Below are 25,454 nucleotides of genomic sequence, written 5' to 3' on the forward strand. Positions count from 1 at the left end.
GGTGGCAGTGACAGGGGGTGATTGATGGGTGATTGACAGGTGATTGACAGGTGATCAGTGGGTTATTACAGGGAAGGACAGATGTAAATAATGCCCTGGCGAATTGATAAGGGGGGGTCTGAGGGCAATCTGAGCGTGTAGGCGGGTGATTGGGTGCCCGCAAGGGGCAGATTAGGGTCTGATCTGATGGGTAACAGTGACAGGTGGTGATAGGGGGTGATTGATGGGTGATTGATGGGTAATTAGTGAGTGTTTAGAGGAGAGAATAGATGGAAACACTGCGCTTGGGTGGTGATCTGATGTCGGATCTGCGGGCGATCTATTGGTGTGGGTGGGTGATCAGTTTGCCCGCAAGGGGCAGGTTAGGGGCTGATTGTTGGGTGGCAGTGACAGGGGGTGATTGATGGGTGATAGGTGATTGGCAGGTGATTGACAGGTGATCAGTGGGTTATTACATGGAAGGACAGATGTAATTAATGCACTGGTGAATTGAAAGGGGGGGGGGGTCTGAGGGCAATCTGAGCGTGTGGGCGGGTGATTGGGTGCCCGCAAGGGGCAGCTTAGGGTCTGATCTGATAGGTAACAGTGACAGGTGGTGATAGGGGGTGATTGATGGGTGATTGATGGGTAATTAGTGGGTGTTTAGAGGAGAGAATAGATGTAAACAATGGATTTGGGAGGTAATCTGACGGCGGGTTTGCGGGCGATCTAATGGTGTGGGTGGGAGATCAGATTGCCCGCAAGGGGCAGGTTAGGGGCTGATTGATGGGTGGCAGTGACAGGGGGTGATTGATGGGTGATAGGTGATTGGCAGGTGATTGACAGGTGATCAGTGGGTTATTACAGGGAAGAACAGATGTAATTAATGCACTGGCGAATTGATAAGGGGGGGTCAGAGGGCAATCTGAGCGTGTTGGCGGGTGATTGGGTGCCCGCAAGGGGCAGATTAGGGTCTGATCTGATAGGTAAAAGTGACAGGTGGTGATAGGGGGTGATTGATGGGTGATTGATGGGTAATTAGTGGGTGTTTAGAGGAGAGAATAGATGTAAACAATGGATTTGGGAGGTGATCTGATGTCGGATCTGCGGGCGATCTATTGGTGTGGGTGGGTGATCAGATTGCCCGCAAGGGGCAGGTTAGGGGCTGATTGTTGGGTGGCAGTGACAGGGGGTGATTGATGGGTGATTGATGGGTGATTGACGGGTGATTGACAGGTTATCAGGGAAGATAGATGCATACAGTACACAGGGGGGGGGGGTCTGGGGAGAATCTGAGGGGTGGGGGGGTGATCAGGAGGGGGCAGGGGGCAGGGGGGGATATAAAAAAAAAAATAGCGTTGACAGATAGTGACAGGGAGTGATTGATGGGTTATTAGGGGGGTGATTGGGTGCAAACAGGGGTCTGGGGGGTGGGCAGGGGGGGGTCTGAGGGGTGCTGTGGGCGATCAGTGGGCGGGGGGGGGGGCAGATCAGTGTGTTTGGGTGCAGACTAGGGTGGCTGCAGCCTGCCCTGGTGGTCCCTTGGACACTGGGACCACCAGGGCAGGAGGCAGCCTGTATAATACACTTTGTATACATTACAAAGTGTATTATACACTTTGTATGCGGCGATCGCGGGGTTAACATCCCGCCGGCGCTTCCGTATGGCCGGCGGGATGTTACGGCGGGTGGGCGGAGCCAGTTGCCGGGGGAAGCGCGCGTCATCAATGACGCGATCGCTCCCCCGGCATGCCTAAAGGACGCGCCGCCTGAAGGCGTATTGCGGTCCTTTAGGCGTCCACTTTGCCGCCGCCCATGGGCTGTGGGCGGTCGGCAAGTGGTTAAAGGACAACTGAAGTGAACTGTATATGGAGGCTGCCATATGTATTCCCCCTTAAAGAGACTCTGAAGCGAGAATAAATCTCGCTTCAGAGCTCATAAATAGCAGGGGCACGTGTGCCCCTGCTAAAACGCCGCTATCCCGCGGCTAAACGGGGGTCCCTTCACCCCCAACCCACCCCCCGCAAAAGTGTGTCGTGAAAAGGTCGCTGGCTGTCTCTTCCTGGAGGCAGGGCTAACGGCTGCAGCCCTGCCTCCAGTCGCGTCTATCAGCGGCGCATCGCCGCCTCTCCCCCGCCCCTCTCAGTGAAGGAAGACTGAGAGGGGCGGGGGAGAGGCGGAGATACGCGCTGACAGACGCGCGTGGGGCAGGGCTGCGGCGGTTAGCCCTGCCCCAACCAGGAAGCGCTCCCCGGGTGTATCGAGGGGGATTTGGGGGTGAAGGGACCCCCGTTAAGCCGCGCTATAGCGGCGTTTTAGCAGGGGCACACATGCCCCTGCTATTTATGAGGTCTGAAGCGAGATTTATTCTCGCTTCAGACTCTCTTTAAGCAACACCAGTTGCCTGGCAGCCCTGCTGATCTATTTGGCTGCAGTAGTGTCTGAATCACACCTGAAACAAGCATGCTGCTAGTCTTGTCAGATCTGACAATAATGTCAGAAACACCTGATCTGCTGCATGCTTGTTCAGGGTCTATGGCTGAAAGCATTAGAGGCAGATGATCATCAGGGCTGCCAGGCAACTGGTATTGTGTAAAAAGAAATATACAGTATATGACAGGCTCCGTATACTTCTCACTACGGTGTTTACTATATAGAGAGTTACCTAAGCAGAGCTCTCCTGCAGTCTAGTCACAGCTACTAATAAGAACTAACCTTGTACTTTCCAGCACTAAAATACTGATCACAAGCCTTTTCTCACTTAGATAAACTTTTATTTTTGGCTTCTATTTACTTTTCAGGAGTGAATTCACAAGCTATTTGACAAGGTCATTAGCATAGATAACATCAGTTTTTAATGCTTGCTTTACCAGAAAACAGAAAAGGGACTTCAGATAATGTCTTAGTAGGGCTAGTACTATAAGTGTACAGTATATGTTTGTCCACATTTATGAAAGAAAAAAATGGGTATAGTTTACTTACTTTTTGACATGACTGAATATGTTAACAGTGGTTGAAGTCAATATAAGAGCCATGAAAATGGTCTTGCACAGGACAGAAGGAAAACAGAGTAATACACCCTGTACATATTTAGAGAGTTTAGCCTTTCTAATTCCCCCTCATTTGTGACTAATCGCTAGCGTAATTTGATCTCTCAGCTGTGTTGGCTGACTGCCATGGCAGAGCAGCCAATTTGTAAACACAGGATGTTAACCGTACGTCTGCTTCCATGAAAGCAGGAGGTAGACACACTGCAGATTTATTGCAGGATTTGTATCAGCTGTAACACAGAAATGTTTTTCTGTAAAGGTTAGCATGCTGTGGCACATCTTTTAGAGCAGAGGGGAAGTTCTGAGTTCAGGTCCGCTATAACAGCAATGACCCTTAGCCTGCTGTGACATCTGTAATGTGAAATCTGATTGGCTGATAGGGTGTGCAGTATTCTGCAGATCTTTGGCAGGTCTGTGCGGTTCCTCAGCTCCCCGACGGTCGCCCCTTACGCCTGGTGAACAGAGGGGGCCTGTGCTGCAGTGAGGCCCAGCTTCCCCCATCCGGCCGGCAGTAGAAACACATGTTCCAAGCCGTGTTTTCCTTACCCACAATCCCTTGCAAGCCCTGGCATGGCATCTCGCTGTGTGCTGACCTGAAATTGGCAGGCTAAGCGCGTCTCTCTCGAAAAAAATCATATATATTTATTAAAAAGAAAGTTTTTAAAAGTTAAACTCCACTAAACCACATGAAGTCTTGGCGGCGCTACAAACCTGTTTCACCAGAGCAGCGGACGCTCCACGGACTTAAAGGGCCGGCACTGTGACATTCCGCTATTCTGTCCTTATAGTCACCATTACAGGATACCCGAAGTGACATGTGACATGATGAGATAGACATGGGTATGTACAGTGCCTAGCACACAAATAACTATGCTGTGTTCCTTTTTTTCTTTCTCTGCCTGAAAGAGTTAAATATCAGGTATGTAAGTAGCTGACTCAGTCCTGACTCAGACAGGAAGTGACCACAGTGTGACCCTCACTGATAAGAAATTTCCCTTTTTTATATCTTTCTTGCTCTCAGAAGCCATTTTCTGCTAGGAACGTGTTTTATAGTTGGAATTTCTTATCAGTGATGGTCACATTGTAGTCACTTCCTGTCACTTCGAGTCAGCACTGAGTCAGCCACTTGCATACCTGATATTTAACCCTTTCAGGCAGAGAAAGAAAAAAAAGGAACACAGCACAGTTATTTGTGTGCTAGACACTGTACATACACATGTCTATCTCATCATGTCACCTCGGCTGTCCTTTAAGGCCTAGGTTCTCAACATGTGGTACGCATACCCCAGGGGGTACTTCTGATGGTTCCAGGGGGTACTCGGGCTTTATATACTTAACCAAGAATAACAAATTTAGAGTTGTAGAAAATGATAAATCCTATTTAAACAACACCAAATTAGTGTATTAGCTATTTAAAAGCAATAGTAAAGGCTTGGAAATAGTTTAGAACCAATTATCATGTGCTAGCTTTAAATATATATTTGTCAAGGGGTACTTGTGATAATGTTTACTATGCTAGGGGGTACTTGGTGAGTACAGGGTTTTAAAAGGGGTACATACCAATAAAATGTTGAGAAACACTGCTTTAAGGCTACTTGCACACCAAGACGTTGCGTTAGGTGCTACGTTAAGGTCGCATAACGTGCACCTAACACAACGTATGGTGCTGCAAGAGCCGACGGTAGAGTGATTCCTATAATGCAGAGCCGGGACAAGGTCCTCCAGCACCCAAGGCTGAGACACCAAAGTGCGCCCCTCCATCCCTCCCACCTCAGCTGTCACACACTGATTGCTATTAGACTAATAGGTGCCACAGGGCCCACAACCTCCCCAACACCTTAATCTCTAGTTATCTGGCTTGCAGTCACTGCCATGTATCCCCTTTTCTTATTTCTTTCTGCTTCAAACACAATTAGGAATGACAGCTGAATGAATTCTGCGCCCCCTCCTACACTGCGCCCTGAGGCTGGAGCCTCTCCAGCCTATGCCTCGGCCCGGCCCTGCTATAATGTCTCCCAGAGTGGCGCTGATTGGCCAGCGGGTCCACGTGATGCGGAGCGAGACACTCCGCATCACGTGGTCCCGCCGGCCAATCAGCGCCCGCCAGTGCAGTGAATATTAAGTAGCCATGTGCGCGGCTACTGTAGCTGGCTCTCCCCGCCTCCTCTCCGCCCCCCACTGCGCATGTGCAAACAGTCTAACGTGGCTATAGCCGCTCCAACGCCGTAGCGTGCTGCACTTTGCGGAGAACGTGCAGCGTTACATGTAACGCAACGTGGGCTGTGTGAACAGCCCACTTGTGTTACATTGCTGTGCGTTGGGGGAGCGTTACAGGCGCACTGACGTGCGCCTGTAACGTCTTGGTGTGTAAGCAGCCTAAATCATCATCAGTCTATACAGAGCTTTGTGTCAAAAATCCTTCTCTGTCACATGGTCTCTTCCATCTAACAAGACTTCTAACAGCCATTACTTCACAGCAACAACTGACAGGACAATCAGGGCTTGTTTACGCTACGTCTGAATTTCTGCTATTTTTAATTTCCACATACAAAAATGTGTATGTTATTGGAAGTCTGGGGGATCGTTTACATTCAATGCAAATTTACATTTGGGTTTCTACAGCAGTAGCAAAAACATGACAACCTGTTGGATTTTTTTCGGGTACCCCATAAAGTTGATCGCTCAATAAAAACGGCATAATGTCCATAAAAGAGACGTTAAAGAAAAACCGTGAAGGATTTTGAAGATTGAACTTCATCCCAATCAGTAGCTGATACCCCCTTTTCCTATGAGAAATCTTTTCCTTTCCTCCAACGGATCATCAGGGGGCGCTGTATGGCTGATATTGTGGTGAAACCCCTCCCAGTGTGATGTCAGGACCATGGTTGTGACATCACACACTGTGGGAGCCTTGTTGCATTGTGGGAAATAACAGCTGTTTACAACTGCCAAAAAAGCAAGCAGCATCTCCTTCCACTGACATCACCTGCCAGCAGTAAAGATGTCACCATGTGATAAATGTCAGAATGTAAATCGGGGAGAGGAAAGATTTTACAATGAGCAAACACTGACTAAATCATTTATACATAATTATGGTAAAAATGAAGCACTTTTTTCATTACGTTATTTTCACTGGAGTTCCACTTTAAGGTACCCATACATCTTTTGGCGGCCGATCGACTAAGAAACAGATCTCTCTCTGATCGAATTGTTTGGAAAAAGCTCTGTTGGCCGACATGAACTGCAGGTCGATTGAAATCTGGTGGGAATTGGCCTTGTGATGCAGCCACAGCGCCTCTTACTGACCCCGGCTGCTGTGCCCCTATTGTTTTATATGCCCACCCCAAATCCCCTGTGCAGTTATACTTTACCTGCCACCAGAGCAGGATCATCCACCAGGCAACCTAGGCAGGTGCTTGGGGCCTAGTGGGTGTCAAGGGGCTACCTGCAAACTTCTCTGAGCTCTCTACTCCTCAGCTTACCAAAAGGACCCCAAGGGGGGCCCAAATCTACTACCTTACCTAGGCCCCCATTACATCTTAATCCAGCTCTGCCTGCCGCACTCTGTGCTACCTCCGTCCTCATACTTCCTCATTCTGCCCCCTAGTGGTTGCTGGCGTTATAGCTTGCCACACGCACCCCACATGCTATGGGGCCAGTATGCGTACGTATGGTAGACACCGTGCTGGACACTAGAGGGCAGAGTCACAGGTAAAGTATATCTGCACAGGCACAGGGGGGAGGGAATAAAACATTAGGAGGAGTCAGCATCTGGGGGTGTCCATCACGTTTGTCGTTTAAGATTATCACACGCCGTTACCAATAGCGCATGCTGGGATTTTCCAGCATGTCTGATCAACAATACATGCGACCAATTTTGACTTGACATTGGTCGCATCATCAATCAGGCATGCTCTCGGTGGCTCTTGACCAGGATCATTAGGGAGCCTTGCCCAAAGACTCCTTAGTATTTTACTTACATACTAGCGTGAGCTGGGATTTGAACCCTGCTCAAAGGCTCAAACCCTACATCAGTACGCCATCCATCTGATTATCTCATAAGGTTCAGAGTGGCCCTCCCTGGTATAGAGGCTCTCGGGGAGGTGGTCCGTGTACGATCTCCCATATGAATGGCTCCAGTGTACAGCCAAGACCGCTCCTGCTAAAAAGAGGGAGCTGCCAGGTACGGCTGAATGGAGGCTGTTGTGCTCAGTTACAGCTTATACTGTACATACTGGAGGCAGTAGAAATCAGCACACACTGCAGCTAGTTTACTATCAGTACAGGCACAGAGTAACAGCTTATATTGTACATACTGGAGGTAGCAGAGATCAGCACACACTGCAGCTAGTTTACTATCAGTACAGGCACAGAGTAATAGCTTATACTGTACATACTAGGGGTAGCAGAGATCAGCACACACTGCAGCTAGTTTATTATCAGTAAAGGCACAAAGTAACAGCTTATACTGTACATACTGGAGGGAGCAGGGATCAGCACACACTGCAGCTAGTTTACTATCAGTACAGGCACAGAGTAACAGCTTACTGTACATACTGGAGGTAGCAGCGATCAGCACACACTGCAGCTAGTTTACTATCAGTACAGGTACAGAGTAACAGCTTATACTGTACATACTGGGGGCAGCAGAGATCAGCACACACTACAGCTGGTTTACTATAAGTACAGGCACAGAGTAGCAACGTATACTGTACATACTGGAGGCAGTAGAAATCAGCACACACTGCAGCTAGTTTACTATCAGTACAGGCACAGAGTAACAGCTTATACTGTACATACTGGAGGTAGCAGAGATCAGCACACACTGCAGCTAGTTTACTATTAGTACAGGCACAGCGTAACAGCTTATACTGTACATACTGGAGGCAGTAGAAATCAGCACACACTGCAGCTAGTTTACTATCAGTACAGGCACAGAGTAACAGCTTATACTGTACATACTGGAGGTAGCAGAGATCAGCACACACTGCAGCTAATTCACTATCAGTACAGGAACAGAGTAATAGCTTATACTGTACATACTGGGGGCAGCAGAGATCAGCACACACTACAGCTGGTTTACTATAAGTACAGGCACAGAGTAACAGCTTATACTGTACATACTGGGGGTAGCAGAGATCAGCACACACTGCAGCTAGTTTACTATCAGTACAGGCACAGAGTAACAGCATATACTGTACATAGTGGAGGTAGCAGGGATCAGCACACACTGCAGCTAGTTTACTATCAGTACAGGCACAGAGTACCAGGTTATATTGTACATACTGGTGGTAGCAGAGATCAGCACACACTGCAGCTAGTTTATTATCAGTAAAGGCACAAAGTAACAGCTTATACTGTACATACTGGAGGGAGCAGGGATCAGCACACACTGCAGCTAGTTTATTATCAGTACAGGCACAGAGTAACAGCTTACTGTACATACTGGAGGTAGCAGCGATCAGCACACACTGCAGCTAGTTTACTATCAGTACAGGTACAGAGTAACAGCTTATACTGTACATACTGGGGGCAGCAGAGATCAGCACACACTACAGCTGGTTTACTATAAGTACAGGCACAGAGTAGCAACGTATACTGTACATACTGGAGGCAGTAGAAATCAGCACACACTGCAGCTAGTTTACTATCAGTACAGGCACAGAGTAACAGCTTATACTGTACATACTGGAGGTAGCAGAGATCAGCACACACTGCAGCTAGTTTACTATTAGTACAGGCACAGAGTAACAGCTTATACTGTACATACTGGAGGCAGTAGAAATCAGCACACACTGCAGCTAGTTTACTATCAGTACAGGCACAGAGTAACAGCTTATATTGTACATACTGGAGGTAGCAGAGATCAGCACACACTGCAGCTAATTCACTATCAGTACAGGAACAGAGTAATAGCTTATACTGTACATACTGGGGGCAGCAGAGATCAGCACACACTACAGCTGGTTTACTATAAGTACAGGCACAGAGTAACAGCTTATACTGTACATACTAGCGGTAGCAGAGATCAGCACACACTGCAGCTAGTTCTCTATCAGTTCAGGCACAGAGTAAAAGCTTATACTGTACATACTGGGGGTAGCAGGGATCAGCACACACTGCAGCTAGTTTACTATCAGTACAGGCACAGAGTAACAGCTTATATTGTACATACTGGAGGCAGCAGAGATTAGCACACACTGCAGCTAGTTTACTATCAGTACAGACACAGAGTAACAAGTTATACTGTACATACTGGAGGCAGCAGAGATCGGCACACACTGCAGTTAGTTTACTATCAGTACAGACACAGAGTAACAGCTTATACTGTACATACTGGAGGCAGCAGAGATCGGCACACACTGCAGCTAGTTTACTGTCAGTACAGGCACAGAGTAACAGCTTATACTGTACATACTGGAGGCGGCAGAGATCGGCACACACTGCAGCTAGTTTACTGTCAGTACAGGCACAGAGTAACAGCTTATACTGTACATATTGGGGGTAGCAAGGATCAGCACACACTGCAGCTAGTTTACTATCAGTACAGGCACAGAGTAACAGCTTATACTGCACATACTGGAGGCAGCAGAGATCAGCACACACTGCAGTTAGTTTACTAATCAGTAGAAGAGACCACTCATAGCTGGTGAGGAGAGTTCTATGTGTAGAGGAACTTGTCAGGTATTTCTCAGCACATCAGTAAATACATCTGTGAAATTAGCATATATCTCTTGAATATTCACTAATACAATTCATATTAATATGCCCTATATGGTTTCAACTTCATGCAAGAAAAAAAATAAAAACCAGCTCAACCAGACACCGGAGGACTGTTTATAGCAGAGATGATGACCAGCCTGCTGATCACCTGACATCTAACTGCTAAACAGCAACCAGTACAACTGCCATCTACATGCAGCTTCCCTGCATCAGTGTTTTACTACAGCTAACATCTAGAAATATGGCTGAAGAAGGGGACTAGATCCCAGAAAGCTTGTGCTAACATCTAGAAATATGCCTGAAGAAGGGGACTAGATCCCAGAAAGCTTGTGCTAACATCTAGAAATATGCCTGAAGAAGGGGACTAGATCCCAGAAAGCTTGTGCTAACATCTAGAAATATGCCTGAAGAAGGGGACTAGATCCCAGAAAGCTTGTGCTAACATCTGGAAATATGGCTGAAGAAGGGGACTAGATCCCAGAAAGCTTGTGCTAACATCTGGAAATATGCCTGAAGAAGGGGGACTAGATCCCAGAAAGCTTGTGCTAACATCTGGAAATATGGCTGAAGAAGGGGACTAGATCCCAGAAAGCTTGTGCTAACATCTGGAAATATGGCTGAAGAAGGGGACTAGATCCCAGAAAGCTTGTGCTAACATCTGGAAATATGGCTGAAGAAGGGGACTAGATCCCAGAAAGCTTGTGCTAACATCTGGAAATATGGCTGAAGAAGGGGACTAGATCCCAGAAAGCTTGTGCTAACATCTGGAAATATGGCTGAAGAAGGGGACTAGATCCCAGAAAGCTTGTGCTAACATCTGGAAATATGGCTGAAGAAGGGGACTAGATCCCAGAAAGCTTGTGCTAACATCTGGAAATATGGCTGAAGAAGGGGACTAGATCCCAGAAAGCTTGTGCTAACATCTAGAAATATGGCTGAAGAAGGGGACTAGATCCCAGAAAGCTTGTGCTAACATCTGGAAATATGGCTGAAGAAGGGGACTAGATCCCAGAAAGCTTGTGCTAACATCTGGAAATATGGCTGAAGAAGGGGACTAGATCCCAGAAAGCTTGTGCTAACATCTGGAAATATGGCTGAAGAAGGGGACTAGATCCCAGAAAGCTTGTGCTAACATCTGGAAATATGGCTGAAGAAGGGGACTAGATCCCAGAAAGCTTGTGCTAACATCTGGAAATATGGCTGAAGAAGGGGGCTAGATCCCAGAAAGCTTGTGCTAACATCTGGAAATATGGCTGAAGAAGGGGACTAGATCCCAGAAAGCTTGTGCTAACATCTAGAAATATGCCTGAAGAAGGGGACTAGATCCCAGAAAGCTTGTGCTAACATCTGGAAATATGGCTGAAGAAGGGGACTAGATCCCAGAAAGCTTGTGCTAACATCTGGAAATATGGCTGAAGAAGGGGACTAGATCCCAGAAAGCTTGTGCTAACATCTGGAAATATGGCTGAAGAAGGGGACTAGATCCCAGAAAGCTTGTGCTAACATCTGGAAATATGGCTGAAGAAGGGGACTAGATCCCAGAAAGCTTGTGCTAACATCTGGAAATATGGCTGAAGAAGGGGACTAGATCCCAGAAAGCTTGTGCTAACATCTGGAAATATGGCTGAAGAAGGGGGCTAGATCCCAGAAAGCTTGTGCTAACATCTGGAAATATGGCTGAAGAAGGGGACTAGATCCCAGAAAGCTTGTGCTAACATCTAGAAATATGCCTGAAGAAGGGGACTAGATCCCAGAAAGCTTGTGCTAACATCTGGAAATATGGCTGAAGAAGGGGACTAGATCCCAGAAAGCTTGTGCTAACATCTGGAAATATGGCTGAAGAAGGGGACTAGATCCCAGAAAGCTTGTGCTAACATCTGGAAATATGGCTGAAGAAGGGGACTAGATCCCAGAAAGCTTGTGCTAACATCTGGAAATATGGCTGAAGAAGGGGACTAGATCCCAGAAAGCTTGTGCTAACATCTGGAAATATGGCTGAAGAAGGGGACTAGATCCCAGAAAGCTTGTGCTAACATCTGGAAATATGGCTGAAGAAGGGGGCTAGATCCCAGAAAGCTTGTGCTAACATCTGGAAATATGGCTGAAGAAGGGGACTAGATCCCAGAAAGCTTGTGCTAACATCTAGAAATATGCCTGAAGAAGGGGACTAGATCCCAGAAAGCTTGTGCTAACATCTGGAAATATGGCTGAAGAAGGGGACTAGATCCCAGAAAGCTTGTGCTAACATCTGGAAATATGGCTGAAGAAGGGGACTAGATCCCAGAAAGCTTGTGCTAACATCTGGAAATATGGCTGAAGAAGGGGACTAGATCCCAGAAAGCTTGTGCTAACATCTGGAAATATGGCTGAAGAAGGGGACTAGATCCCAGAAAGCTTGTGCTAACATCTGGAAATATGGCTGAAGAAGGGGACTAGATCCCAGAAAGCTTGCATTATTTAATTTTATCAGTTAGCCATTAAAAAGTTTTACTTTTACAAGACTGTTTTTTTCTACCTACATATAGCAGAGATGAGGAAACAGATGAAAAGGCTTTTCACTAAGCTGCTCAAATGCACTGCGAGGGTCTCTTATTCAGTGGCAGACAAATCCAACAGCGGGCCCCGGTGCAGAATAAATGAAGGGGCCCCATGTGAGAGGCCATAATCATATCAGATTAAATAATAATAAGTAATGTTGATGACAGAAGTACACAAGGTTACATTCTGTAGTGTGTTACTGCAGCACACATGAATCCTACTATAAAGCAAGAGGAGCATTTACTGTAACTACTTCCTGCAGTGTGAGATACTCCAAAGAGAACCTGTAGTGAAAATAATGTAATGCATAACATTACATATCTTTTTACAGTATTAATTTATAATTTATTTAGTCAGGGTTTCCCCATTTTTCCCTCTTCGCGATTTAAATTCTGAAATGTATCACAATCCTGTCAGGTGCAGCTCTGCTGAATGTTTATTTCTGAGAATTCTGAAGTCAGTCATAATAATACCTGGTCTCCCAGAATGATCTGAGGGGGAGTATTCCGCATAACTATACAGCCTAGGCTAAGCATCACTGGGGGGCGAGGCTACATTTAATATACAGCAATACATAGATAGCATGAATGTTTCTAATGCTGAAACCAGGAAAAGTACTCTAAACTGGGCATCCTGATTAATTTACTGCATTCTACTATATGTCACTACAGGGCCTCTTTAACTACACTTACTGTAATAAATCCTTTTCTCCTCTCCCCCATACGCAGTTCATGCCCTTTTGTACAGACCTATAGATAAAGCTCGTCGGCCACACTTTTATATTGCCCTTGGATGTATTTACAAAGGTCTATTAGGTCACCTCCAAGTCTAATCAGACAACCCTGGCACACCATTATCCTCAGAATCGCAGAACAAGAATCATCTAACATCACCAGGCTAGAATCTGACTCACAAGAACGCTCACTTCTATGGGAAGGAGCTGGGAGGAGTTAGAAGGAGCTGGGAGGGGTTAGTTGAAGGAGCAAGGAGGGGTTAGTTGAAGGAGCTGGTAGGGCTTAGTTGAAGGAGCTGGGAGGGGTTAGTTGAAGGAGCAGGGAGGAGTTAGTTGAAGGAGCTGGGAGGGGTTAGTTGAAGGAGCAGGGAGGGGTTAGTTGAAGGAGCAGGGAGGAGTTAGTTGAAGGAGCAGGAAGGGGTTAGTTGAAGGAGCTGGTAGGGCTTAGTTGAAGGAGCAGGGAGGGGTTAGTTGATGGAGCAGAGAGGGGTTAGTTGAAGGAGCAGGGAGGGGTTAGTTGAAGGAGCTGGGAGGGGTTAGTTGAAGGAGCAGGAAGGGGTTAGTTGAAGGAGCTGGTAGGGCTTAGTTGAAGGAGCAGGGAGGGGTTAGTTGACGGAGCAGAGAGGGGTTAGTTGAAGGATCTGGGAGGGGTTAGTTGAAGGAGCTCGGAGGGGTTAGTTGAAGGAGCTGGGAGGAGTTAGTTGAAGGAGCTGGGAGGGATTAGTTGAAGGAGCAGGGAGGGGTTAGTTGGTGCATCTGCATAAATCATCTTACCAGTAGGAGGCGATGTAGCGAGCCGGCAGCAAGGTCTCCACGCTGGGCCTCCAGGAGCAGGAGAAGTTGTGATAATCGGAAGCTCTGCAGGTGGCAAAGGGAATTCCAGGAGGATCTGTTGTAAAAATAAGAGAGAATTCAGGGAGATGAAGTACCAAATTACAATTTGTAACAGTCTGTCCAATGGATGAATCGATTGATTGCTTCTAGTTCAAAATTGGTCAAATGCATTGAGCGGACATATTCTGGAAAATCTCAGTCGAAAGTGCTCAATCATGTGCGCGGCAGTACGACGTGCGATACTTATAAAATAACCCCCCCCCCCCGTGCAGTGTAAATTCTCACCTGCCCAGCTATCACAACTCCTGGCGTCATCTGTTGTCACCCCGTTACTGAGTGCCTGTACCATGTGACGCAGGGAGCACATGTCACATCGCACGCTCGCCCCATGGTGCAGCACACACGGTAATGTGCCAGCAGGACAGGTGGGAATAAACACAGCACAAGCACCTCGGGGACACTTGGGGGCGGGACAACGGCTGGGCAGGCGGCGCTAGACCGATTCCTGAGAGATTTCATGCTTAAATGTATCGGGAAACAGTCTGCGGTGTATATGCAGTCAACAGATCTCTGATTAGATCAGAGAGAGATCTGCCCATACATTGCTAAATGCACGGCCACCTTTCAGTTGTCAGTCACACAAGCGGGGTAACCAGTGAAACTACAGGAAATCAGAATTACAGAGATTTTTTCGTAGCCTGGAGGTGAAACTGGCAAAAAAAACTTCGATTAAAGTGGAGCTGAACTCTTGCACAGGACAGCAGGAAAACAGAGAGAAAGGCACCCTGTATGTATTTAGAGAGTTTAGTCTGTCTAATCCCCCCTCATCTAAGACTAATCACCAGTGTAATTAGATCCCTCAGCTGTGTCAGCTGGCTGCCTTGGCAGAGCAGCTACTTTGTAAAAAGAGAATGTTACCCCTACGTCTGCTTCCATGAAAGCAGGAAGTAGACAAACTGCAGATTTATTGCAGGATTTGTATCAGCTGTAACAAAGAAATGTTATTCTTCAAAGCTTATTATGCTCAGTGTTCTCCCCAGAATTTTTTTTTCCAGCCGGGTGGCATGAAAAAGTAGCCGGGCGGGCCGAGATGAGAGAATGCAGGGTGGCGCTTCTCTGCACAATTCTGCTTATAGCAGATAAGGAGGTGAGCTGATGACAGCCGGGTGCGCACCAAAACTAGCCGGGTGCAGCACACGGCTAAAACGATGCTGTTGTGTATCTTTTAGAACAGAAAGCAAGTTCTGTGCTCAGGTCAGCTAGACAGACTGTCCCGTTATCGCTGTCACTTTGCTCTACGATAGCTGGACTCTTTATTTGACGTTACATTTGCGTTATCCATTCTTCATTCACAAAGAACCGACGTCTCCCTTCTGGTTGGACGGAAGCTTTGAAGTCTTTATTTACTAGAGCGTGAGGCAGATGCTCTTTTGTAGAACGCTGTGATATTTCTTAGCGGTTTGCACAATGTGACAAGTGACAAATGCCAGCAGGTGGACACACAAGTCTCGGCTCCTCTGTTATCGGCCAGCGGGGGGATTCTGGGTAATGCGGGCCATGAAAGACGATGGACGGGAAGTGTTTATAGCTGGGAAATGTGCGCTGAAAGCCGGCAGCGTGGTGTCATGTTTCTAGCTCGGCGTGCGATGACTGGGCGCTGAGTCACACAAACGGCCCCCGTTACACGGCTTTCAGGACTACTCTGCTCTGACACGAGGCCATAGACAGAGCTCGGCCTTCCTCGCATTTACGTAAACACTGCAAATTACCCTCCAATTATCCTCGAGAGGTTCTAACCCTGCGCAGGCCGACCGCGCCACGCTCTTGCGAAAGCTAAGGAAGAATTGCTGTGTGTCTTTTTTTTTTTGTGGTAGAATATAAAAAATCTCAAGATCCTGAATTCTGTAACCAAAAACTTATAAAAAATGAATCATGCATATTTCACACACTATGGCCCATATGCAATTAGCTCTTTCTCCTGAGTTTTCTCCTAGGGGATCATTTTTCTTCTTCGATTTAGAATAACTTTTCACAACTTTATAATGGAAAAAGTACCAAAAAGTAGGTAAAAATTGTTTGCTTGCTGGTGGTTTCAAGGGCATTTTATTGACAAGTTTGAAAATATCTCCTAAGAGAAAACTCAGGTTAAAAACTGAATTGCATATGGGCCTATGAGCGTTAAAGAGGAACAACAAACACCACCACACACCCAGGGGCATTCTTGTCCCCTTAAGGGGCCCATACAACTAACGATTTTCCCGCCGATATACGCAGTGATCGAATCGGCTGTGAAGTCACCGCGCACACCGCTGACAGAACGATCGATTTCCGTCCGAAATCGATCGTTCCCGTCGATCCCTCCGTGCGGAAGATTTTTCTCGATCACCAGCGGGGCGGGAGTGCATCGATAGCGGCGTTCAAATGCCCGACGCAATACAGCAGGTATACATTACCTGTTCCGGCCGGCGCGAGTCCCCTGGTCTCTGCTGTCTTCTCCGCTCTGGTCTGGTCTCCGGCATGCTTCACTTCACTTCACTAAACAGTAGAGGGCGCTCTACAGTTTAAACTTCCCGACGGACAGGAAGAAGTGTAGCATGCCGGAGACCAGACCAGACCAGAGCGGAGAAGACAGCAGTGACAGTGGGGACTCGCGCTGGCGGAGCAGGTAATGTACGCGGGGGGGGGGGGGGGGGGGGGGGAGCGGCGGCAGCACCACCTCCACCACAGATTGTTAACGGTTTCAGGCTGAAATCGGTTCACAATCTGTTTGCAGTAAATGTGGCCATACGATCCCTCTCTGATCAGATTCGATCAGAGAGGGATCTATCTGTTGGTCGAATCTGATGGCAAATCGACCAGTGTATGGCCACCTTTAGATTACCTAATCTAGGAGTAGATAGATTAGGTTTTACAATGTCCACTTATAAAATGATTTTAGTCAATGTTTGCCCCTTCTCTCTCCCTGATTCAGGGCTAGTACTCACCAAAATCGCTATTGCAATCACTACAGCTAAGCGATTTGCGATAGTGATTTTTGTATGTATGAGCATTTTTGATCATTCACTCAAGCTGAATCGCTCTGAAAAATGCTGATTTTAGAAAAATCACAACGCTGCTGAGGAACACCCTCATAGGGTTTCAGGAGCTAAGCGCTTTTCAAAGCGCTGGCGATCTGAAAAGCGCTCAGAATCGCCCTAAGTGTGCATCAGTCCTTAGGTCTCGTCACACTAGGGACGTTTTTGTGCACTTTTCACCAGGGCTGTGGAGCCGGAGTTGGAGTCGGAGTCGAGGAGTCGGGGCAATTTTGGGCACCCGGAGTCAGAGTTGGAGTCGGAACATTTTTGTACCGACTCCACAGCCCTGCTTTTCACAGCGCATTGCCCTGTGATATTGATTTTCCCATGTAATTAAATGCGCCTCGTTCACATCTATGCGCTGCGCTGAGCGGCGTTACAAAAACATAGTGTTGCTGCATTTCTGTGCGGCGAGCTGTAAAGCGCACATCAACGCAAGTGAATGGGTGCGCTTTTTTCTTTAGCGCATAGAAACGCATAGAAGTGCATGCGTTTCTTGCACTTGCAATTGAATAAAAAAAATATATTTTCAAAACAAAGCTTTATTGGCAACTGCTACAATAAGCAAAACATGCTTTTTGTGCGCACCACAACGCACTCAAACGCACACTAAAGCGCACACAAACGCATGTGTTTATTATGCGCTTTTACACGTTTCTCTGGAGGCAGAAATACAATATTTCGGGTTTAACGCTTCCCCTGCGCCCTCGTAGGCTTTATACAAAGAAGTCTCCTCAAGCAACCAACTTCTGCCTGCTCACGCCGCTTCTGTCTGTACCAATCTACGTTCAGTCACATGGGCATGCAGTGGGAAGAGTGACCGCCCTAACGCCTAAAGCCACACCTCCCAGCTGGACTGACACTAAAATGAAAGAATTTCAAGCCAATGAAAATGTTATGATAACTTATTGCAAATGTATGGAAGAAACGAGATCTGAAAAACGAATGTAGTGCTGCAGAATCTACTTACATCCCACACGGAGCTGCACAGAGCTCAGCAGCTCCCCCGACTGGTCGTGGCAGGTGTAGTTACCCATCACCGAGGGATGGAGGTCGAGTAGCTGCAGGTGTCGCTGGTTGGTGAGAAAGCTCCATGGGATCTCCAGGGAACCATTATATCTCCACTGAGATACCAAGCTGTGGATACACAGAGGGCGGTCAGCATGGAGGATACACAGAGGAGCATGAAGGGATACAGAGGAGCATGGAGGGATACACAGAGGAGCATGGAGGATACAGAGGAGCATGGAGGATACAGAGGAGCATGGAGGGATACACAGAGGAGCATGGAGGATACAGAGGAGCATGGAGGGATACACAGAGGAGCATGGAGGATACAGAGGAGCATGGAGGATACAGAGGAGCATGGAGGGATACACAGAGGAGCATGGAGGATACAGAGGAGCATGGAGGGATACACAGAGGAGCATGGAGGAAACAGAGGAGCATGGAGGGGTATACCGAGGACAGTCAGCATGGAGGATACACAGAGGACGGTCAGCATGGAAGATACACAGAGGACGGTCAGCATGAAGGATACACAGGGGACAGTCAGCATGGAGGATACACAGAGGACGGACAGCATGGAGGATACACAGGGGACGGTCAGCATGGAGGATACACAGGGGACGGTCAGCATGGAAGATACACAGAGGATGGTCAGCATGTAGGATACACAGGGGACAGTCAGCATGGAGGATACACAGAGGACAGTCAGCATGGAGGATACACAGAGGACAGTCAGCATGGAGGATACACAGAGGACGATCAGCATGGAGGATACACAGAGAAGCATTGAGGATACACAGAGGAGCATGGAGGGATACACAGAGGAGCATGGAGGATACACAGAGGAGCATGTAGGGATACACAGAGGAGCATGTAGGGATACACAGAGGAGCATGGAGGGATACACAGAGGAGCATGGAGGAATACACAGAGGAGCATGGAGGAATACACAGAGGAGCATGGAGGATACACAGAGGACGATCAGCATGGAGGGATACACAGAGGAGCATGGAGGGATACACAGAGGAGCATGGAGGGATACACAGAGGAGCATGGAGGGATACACAGAGGAGCATGGAGGGATACACAGAGGAGCATGGAGGGATACACAGAGGAGCATGGAGGGATACACAGAGGAGCATGGAGGGATACACAGAGGAGCATGGAGGGATACACAGAGGAGCATGGAGGGATACACAGAGGAGCATGGAGGGATACACAGAGGAGCATGCAGGATACACAGAGGACGGTCAGCATGGAGGATACAGATAAGATTGGAGGATACACAGAGGAGCATGGAGGATACACAAAGGAGCATGGAGGATACACAGAGGAGCATGGAGGGATACACAGAGGAGCATGGAGGATACACAGAGGAGCATGGAGGATACACAGAGGAGCATGGAGGATACACAAAGGAGCATGGAGGATACACAAAGGAGCATGGAGGATACACAGAGGAGCATGGAGGGATACACAGAGGAGCATGGAGGGATACACAGAGGAGCATGGAGGGATACACAGAGGAGCATGGAGGGATACACAGAGGAGCATGGAGGGATACATAGAGGAGCATGGAGGGATACACAGAGGAGCATGGAGGGATACACAGAGGAGCATGGAGGAATACACAGAGGAGCATGGAGGAATACACAGAGGAGCATGGAGGAATACACAGAGGAGCATGGAGGAATACACAGAGGAGCATGGAGGATACACAGAGGATGTCAGCATGGAGGATACACAGAGGAGCATGGAGGGATACACAGAGGAGCATGGAGGAATACACAGAGGAGCATGGAGGAATACACAGAGGAGCATGGAGGATACACAGAGGATGGTCAGCATGGAGGAATACACAGAGGATGGTCAGCATGAAGGATACACAGAGGAGCATGGAGGATACACAGGGGACGGTCAGCATGGAGGATACACAGAGGACGGTCAGCATGAAGGATACACAGAGGACGGTCAGCATGGAGGATACACAGAGGACGGTCAGCATAAAGGATACACAGGGGACGGTCAGCATGGAGGGTACAAAGGGGATGGTCAGCATGGAGGGTACAAAGGGGATGGTCAGCATGGAGGGTACACAGGGGACGGTCAGCATGGAGGGTACACAGGGGACGGTCAGCATGGAGGATACACAGGGGATGGTCAGCATGGAGGATACACAGAGGACGGTCAGCATGGAGGATACACAGAGGACGGTCAGCATGGAGGATACACAGAGGACGGTCAGCATGGAGGGTACACAGAGGAAGGACAGCATGGAGGATACACAGAGGACTGTCAGCATGGAGGATACACAGAGGACAGTCAGCATGGAGGATACACAGAGGACAGTCAGCATGGAGGATACACAGAGGACGGTCAGCATGGAGGATACACAGAGGACGGACAGCATGGAGAATACACAGATGACGGTCAGCATGGAGGATACACAGAGGACTGTCAGCATGGAGTATACACAGAGGACAGTCAGCATGGAGGATACACAGAGGACGGTCAGCATGGAGGATACACAGAGGACGGTCAGCATGTAGGATACACAGGGGACGGTCAGCATGGAGGTTACCCAGGGGACGGTCAGCATAGAGGATACACAGAGGACGGACAGCATGGAGGATACACAGAGGACGGTCAGCATGGAGGATACACAGAGGACGGACAGCATGGAGGATACACAGAGGACGGACAGCATGGAGGATACACAGAGGACGGACAGCATGGAGGATACACAGAGGACCATCAGCAGGTAGGATACACAGGGGACGGTCAGCATGTAGGATACACAGGGGACGGTCAGCATGGAGGATACACAGAGGATGGTCAGCATGGAGGATACACAGAGGACGGTCAGCATGGAGGATACACAGAGGACGGTCAGCATGGAGGGTACACAGAGGATGGTCAGCATGGAGGTTACACAGAGGACGGACAGCATGGAGGATACACAGAGGACTGTCAGCATGGAGGATACACAGAGGACAGTCAGCATGGAGGATACACAGAGGACGGTCAGCATGGAGGATACACAGAGGACGGACAGCATGGAGAATACACAGATGACGGTCAGCATGAAGGATACACAGAGGACTGTCAGCATGGAGGATACACAGAGGACAGTCAGCATGGAGGATACACAGAGGACGGTCAGCATGGAGGATACACAGAGGACGGTCAGCATGTAGGATACATAGGGGACGGTCAGCATGGAGGTTACCCAGGGGACGGTCAGCATAGAGGATACACAGAGGACGGACAGCATGGAGGATACACAGAGGACGGTCAGCATGGAGGATACACAGAGGACGGACAGCATGGAGGATACACAGAGGACGGACAGCATGGAGAATACACAGATGACGGTCAGCATGGAGGATACACAGAGGACTGTCAGCATGGAGTATACACAGAGGACAGTCAGCATGGAGGATACACAGAGGACGGTCAGCATGGAGGATACACAGAGGACGGTCAGCATGTAGGATACACAGGGGACGGTCAGCATGGAGGTTACCCAGGGGACGGTCAGCATAGAGGATACACAGAGGACGGACAGCATGGAGGATACACAGAGGACGGTCAGCATGGAGGATACACAGAGGACGGACAGCATGGAGGATACACAGAGGACGGACAGCATGGAGGATACACAGAGGACGGACAGCATGGAGGATACACAGAGGACGGACAGCATGGAGGATACACAGAGGACCATCAGCAGGTAGGATACACAGGGGACGGTCAGCATGTAGGATACACAGGGGACGGTCAGCATGGAGGATACACAGAGGATGGTCAGCATGGAGGATACACAGAGGACGGTCAGCATGGAGGATACACAGAGGACGGTCAGCATGGAGGGTACACAGAGGATGGTCAGCATGGAGGATACACAGAGGACGGACAGCATGGAGGATACACAGAGGACGGACAGCATGGAGGATACACAGAGGACGGACAGCATGGAGGATACACAGAGGACGGACAGCATGGAGGATACACAGAGGACCATCAGCAGGTAGGATACACAGGGGACGGTCAGCATGTAGGATACACAGGGGACGGTCAGCATGGAGGATACACAGAGGATGGTCAGCATGGAGGATACACAGAGGACGGTCAGCATGGAGGATACACAGAGGACGGTCAGCATGGAGGGTACACAGAGGATGGTCAGCATGGAGGTTACACAGAGGACGGACAGCATGGAGGATACACAGAGGACTGTCAGCATGGAGGATACACAGAGGACAGTCAGCATGGAGGATACACAGAGGACGGTCAGCATGGAGGATACACAGAGGACGGACAGCATGGAGAATACACAGATGACGGTCAGCATGAAGGATACACAGAGGACTGTCAGCATGGAGGATACACAGAGGACAGTCAGCATGGAGGATACACAGAGGACGGTCAGCATGGAGGATACACAGAGGACGGTCAGCATGTAGGATACATAGGGGACGGTCAGCATGGAGGTTACCCAGGGGACGGTCAGCATAGAGGATACACAGAGGACGGACAGCATGGAGGATACACAGAGGACGGTCAGCATGGAGGATACACAGAGGACGGACAGCATGCAGGATACACAGAGGACGGACAGCATGGAGGATACACAGAGGACCATCAGCAGGTAGGATACACAGGGGACGGTCAGCATGTAGGATACACAGGGGACGGTCAGCATGGAGGATACACAGAGGATGGTCAGCATGGAGGATACACAGAGGATGGTCAGCATGGAGGATACACAGAGGACAGTCAGCATGGAGGATACACAGAGGACAGTCAGCATGGAGGATACACAGAGGACAGTCAGCATGGAGGATACACAGAGGACGATGAGCATGTAGGATACACAGGGGACGGTAAGCATGGAGGATACACAGGGGACGGTCAGCATGGAGGATACACAGAGGATGGTCAGCATGGAGGATACACAGAGGATGGTCAGCATGGAGGATACACAGAGGATGGTCAGCATGGAGGATACACAGAGGATGGTCAGCATGGAGGATACACAGGGGACGGTCAGCATGGAGGGTACACAGAGGATGGTCAGCATGGAGGATACACAGAGGACAGTCAGCATGGAGGATACACAGAGGACAGTCAGCATGGAGGATACACAGAGGACAGTCAGCATGGAAGATACACAGAGGACGGTCAGCATGGAAGATACACAGAGGACGGTCAGCATGGAGGATACACAGAGGACGGTCAGCATGGAGGATACACAGAGGACGGTCAGCATGGAGGATACACAGGGGACAGTCAGCATGGAGGATACACAGAGGACGGTCAGCATGGAGGATACACAGGGGACGGTCAGCATGGAGGATACACAGAGGACGGTCAGCATGGAGGATACACAGAGGACGGTCAGCATGGAGGATACACAGAGGACGATCAGCATGTAGGATACACAGGGGACGGTCAGCATGGAGGATACACAGGGGACGGTCAGCATGGAGGATACACAGAGGACGGTCAGCATGGAGGGATACACAGGGGACGGTCAGCATGGAGGATACACAGAGGATGGTCAGCATGGAGGGATACACAGAGGACGGTCAGCATGGAGGATACACAGAGGACGGTCAGCATGGAGGATACACAGAGGATGGTCAGCATGGAGGATACACAGAGGATGGTCAGCATGGAGGATACACAGAGGATGGTCAGCATGGAGGATACACAGAGGATGTTCAGCATAGAGGATACACGGAGGATGGTCAGCATGGAGGGATACACAGAGGACAGTCAGCATGGAGGATACACAGAGGACAGTCAGCATGGAGGATACACAGAGGATGGTCAGCATGAAGGGATACACAGAGGATGGTCAGCATGGAGGGATACACAGAGGATGGTCAGCATGGAGGATACACAGAGGATGGTCAGCATGGAGGATACACAGAGGATGGTCAGCATGGAGGGATACACAGAGGACGGTCAGCATGGAGGGATACACAGAGGATGGTCAGCATGGAGGATACACAGGGGACGGTCAGCATGGAGGGATACACAGAGGATGGTCAGCATGAAGGGATACACAGAGGATGGTCAGCATGGAGGGATACACAGAGGATGGTCAACATGGAGGGATACACAGAGGATGGTCAACAGAAGAAACTCAAGTCAGTTTCAGTGACTTACCTCTCATCATGGCCGTCACACTTTAATGTAATCGTGTCACCGATCTTGCCAAAAACAACACCTGGAACAGATTTTGTAAAATCATTACTTTTTTATTTTGTGCTTCCTAACAATGCATTTATTAATACAAATAGGAAGGTGTGTTTTCCTGAGTACTTACCGTCCTCCTCCCATGCATGTGACGACACCGAGACCGCGAGCGCAGCCGCAAGGACAATCACCCAACTAAGACATGATGCCGTACTGGTCATCTGCGGAAACACAAAGATCGCACGGTCACTGACCACATGTTACACAACAGCTGGATACACAATGTTCCTGATCATTTCATTATACCGTAACAATAACGCAATTCCTTGAAACATCAGCACCAGAGGTCCGAGCTAATAGATCAGTGTTTCAAAGTCATCCCTTTGAATACTGACAAACCTAAGTTTTGCAGGTTCCAGGGCCAGAGGTGTTTTTTGCCAAAGACACTCCAGGCTGCCGCCTTGAGCACAATTGGCTGCGAGGGCACAGTTAGGCCTCTTTTCCATGGACTGTTGAGCTGTGTGCTCAGCAAGCAGTTACCAGGCAGCAGTGAGCAGTTACCAGGCAGCGGTGAGCAGTTACCAGGCAGCGGTGAGCAGTTACCAGGCAGCGGTGAGCAGTTACCAGGCAGCAGTGAGCAGTTACCAGGCAGCAGTGAGCAGTTATCAGGCAGCAACAAGCAGTTACCAGGCAGCAATGAGCAGTTGTGAGAGTTTGAGAGGCATTTCAATGCCTACCAGCAGTCCATGGAAAAGAGACCTTAGAGTGCTCACTTATCACAATTCCATTCGCTATTTAACTTCCCTTTGTAGGTTCCTCTCAGGACTACTTACAGATAATCAGGCTGAACTGCCATTAACTAGCCACAAGACCTGTATAACATAGGTGTCTGACTGTCTGTATTTAAAGGGATGAGTTGACAACACTGTAATAGAGCTAAAGCCCCTGAAAATAGTCAAAACAAATATTTTATTGATAGATAAAATTTCTGTCTTTGATGTATGATAGCAACTGCTAGTGTGATGATAACAAGATGATATGATACGTATGATATAACAAGCTCAAGAGTACGTAGTGCGCATGCGCAGATCGCTCCCCGGGGTTAAAGTGAACCAGAGACGAAGCACCCTTGTGTATTTTACCATAGAAATCAGTGGGAACATTAGAGAAAACATTTACCATGCTCTCTGTTCCATCCTCACTGCTAAAAGTGTCTGTTATCTAGCTGAGATAAGAATCCCGGACTGAGCATTGATTCTGGCTTTGCTATAATGACTCAGCTATAATGATTCCTGAGCAAAGCCAGCA

At 48.6% G+C, this 25,454-nt stretch overlaps 1 protein-coding gene across 5 annotated transcripts in view; it reads right to left on the reverse strand.

The window, feature by feature from the left end:
- The window catches only part of IL11RA (interleukin 11 receptor subunit alpha), a 213,091-nt gene that overhangs the window by 42,886 nt on the left and 144,751 nt on the right, over window positions 1-25,454 (reverse strand). For all 5 annotated transcript variants that reach the window (XM_068252951.1, XM_068252958.1, XM_068252942.1 and 2 more), the window contains exons 2-5: window positions 24,277-24,367; window positions 24,117-24,177; window positions 17,902-18,068; window positions 13,798-13,912 (exon numbers count right to left, since the gene is read on the reverse strand). In XM_068252951.1, the coding sequence (XP_068109052.1) occupies window positions 13,798-13,912; window positions 17,902-18,068; window positions 24,117-24,177; window positions 24,277-24,367 (434 nt within the window). The remainder of the gene's footprint in view (window positions 1-13,797; window positions 13,913-17,901; window positions 18,069-24,116; window positions 24,178-24,276; window positions 24,368-25,454) is intronic.

The sequence above is a fragment of the Hyperolius riggenbachi genome, chromosome 1, assembly GCF_040937935.1.
Source record: "Hyperolius riggenbachi isolate aHypRig1 chromosome 1, aHypRig1.pri, whole genome shotgun sequence".
Taxonomy (NCBI): domain Eukaryota; kingdom Metazoa; phylum Chordata; class Amphibia; order Anura; family Hyperoliidae; genus Hyperolius; species Hyperolius riggenbachi.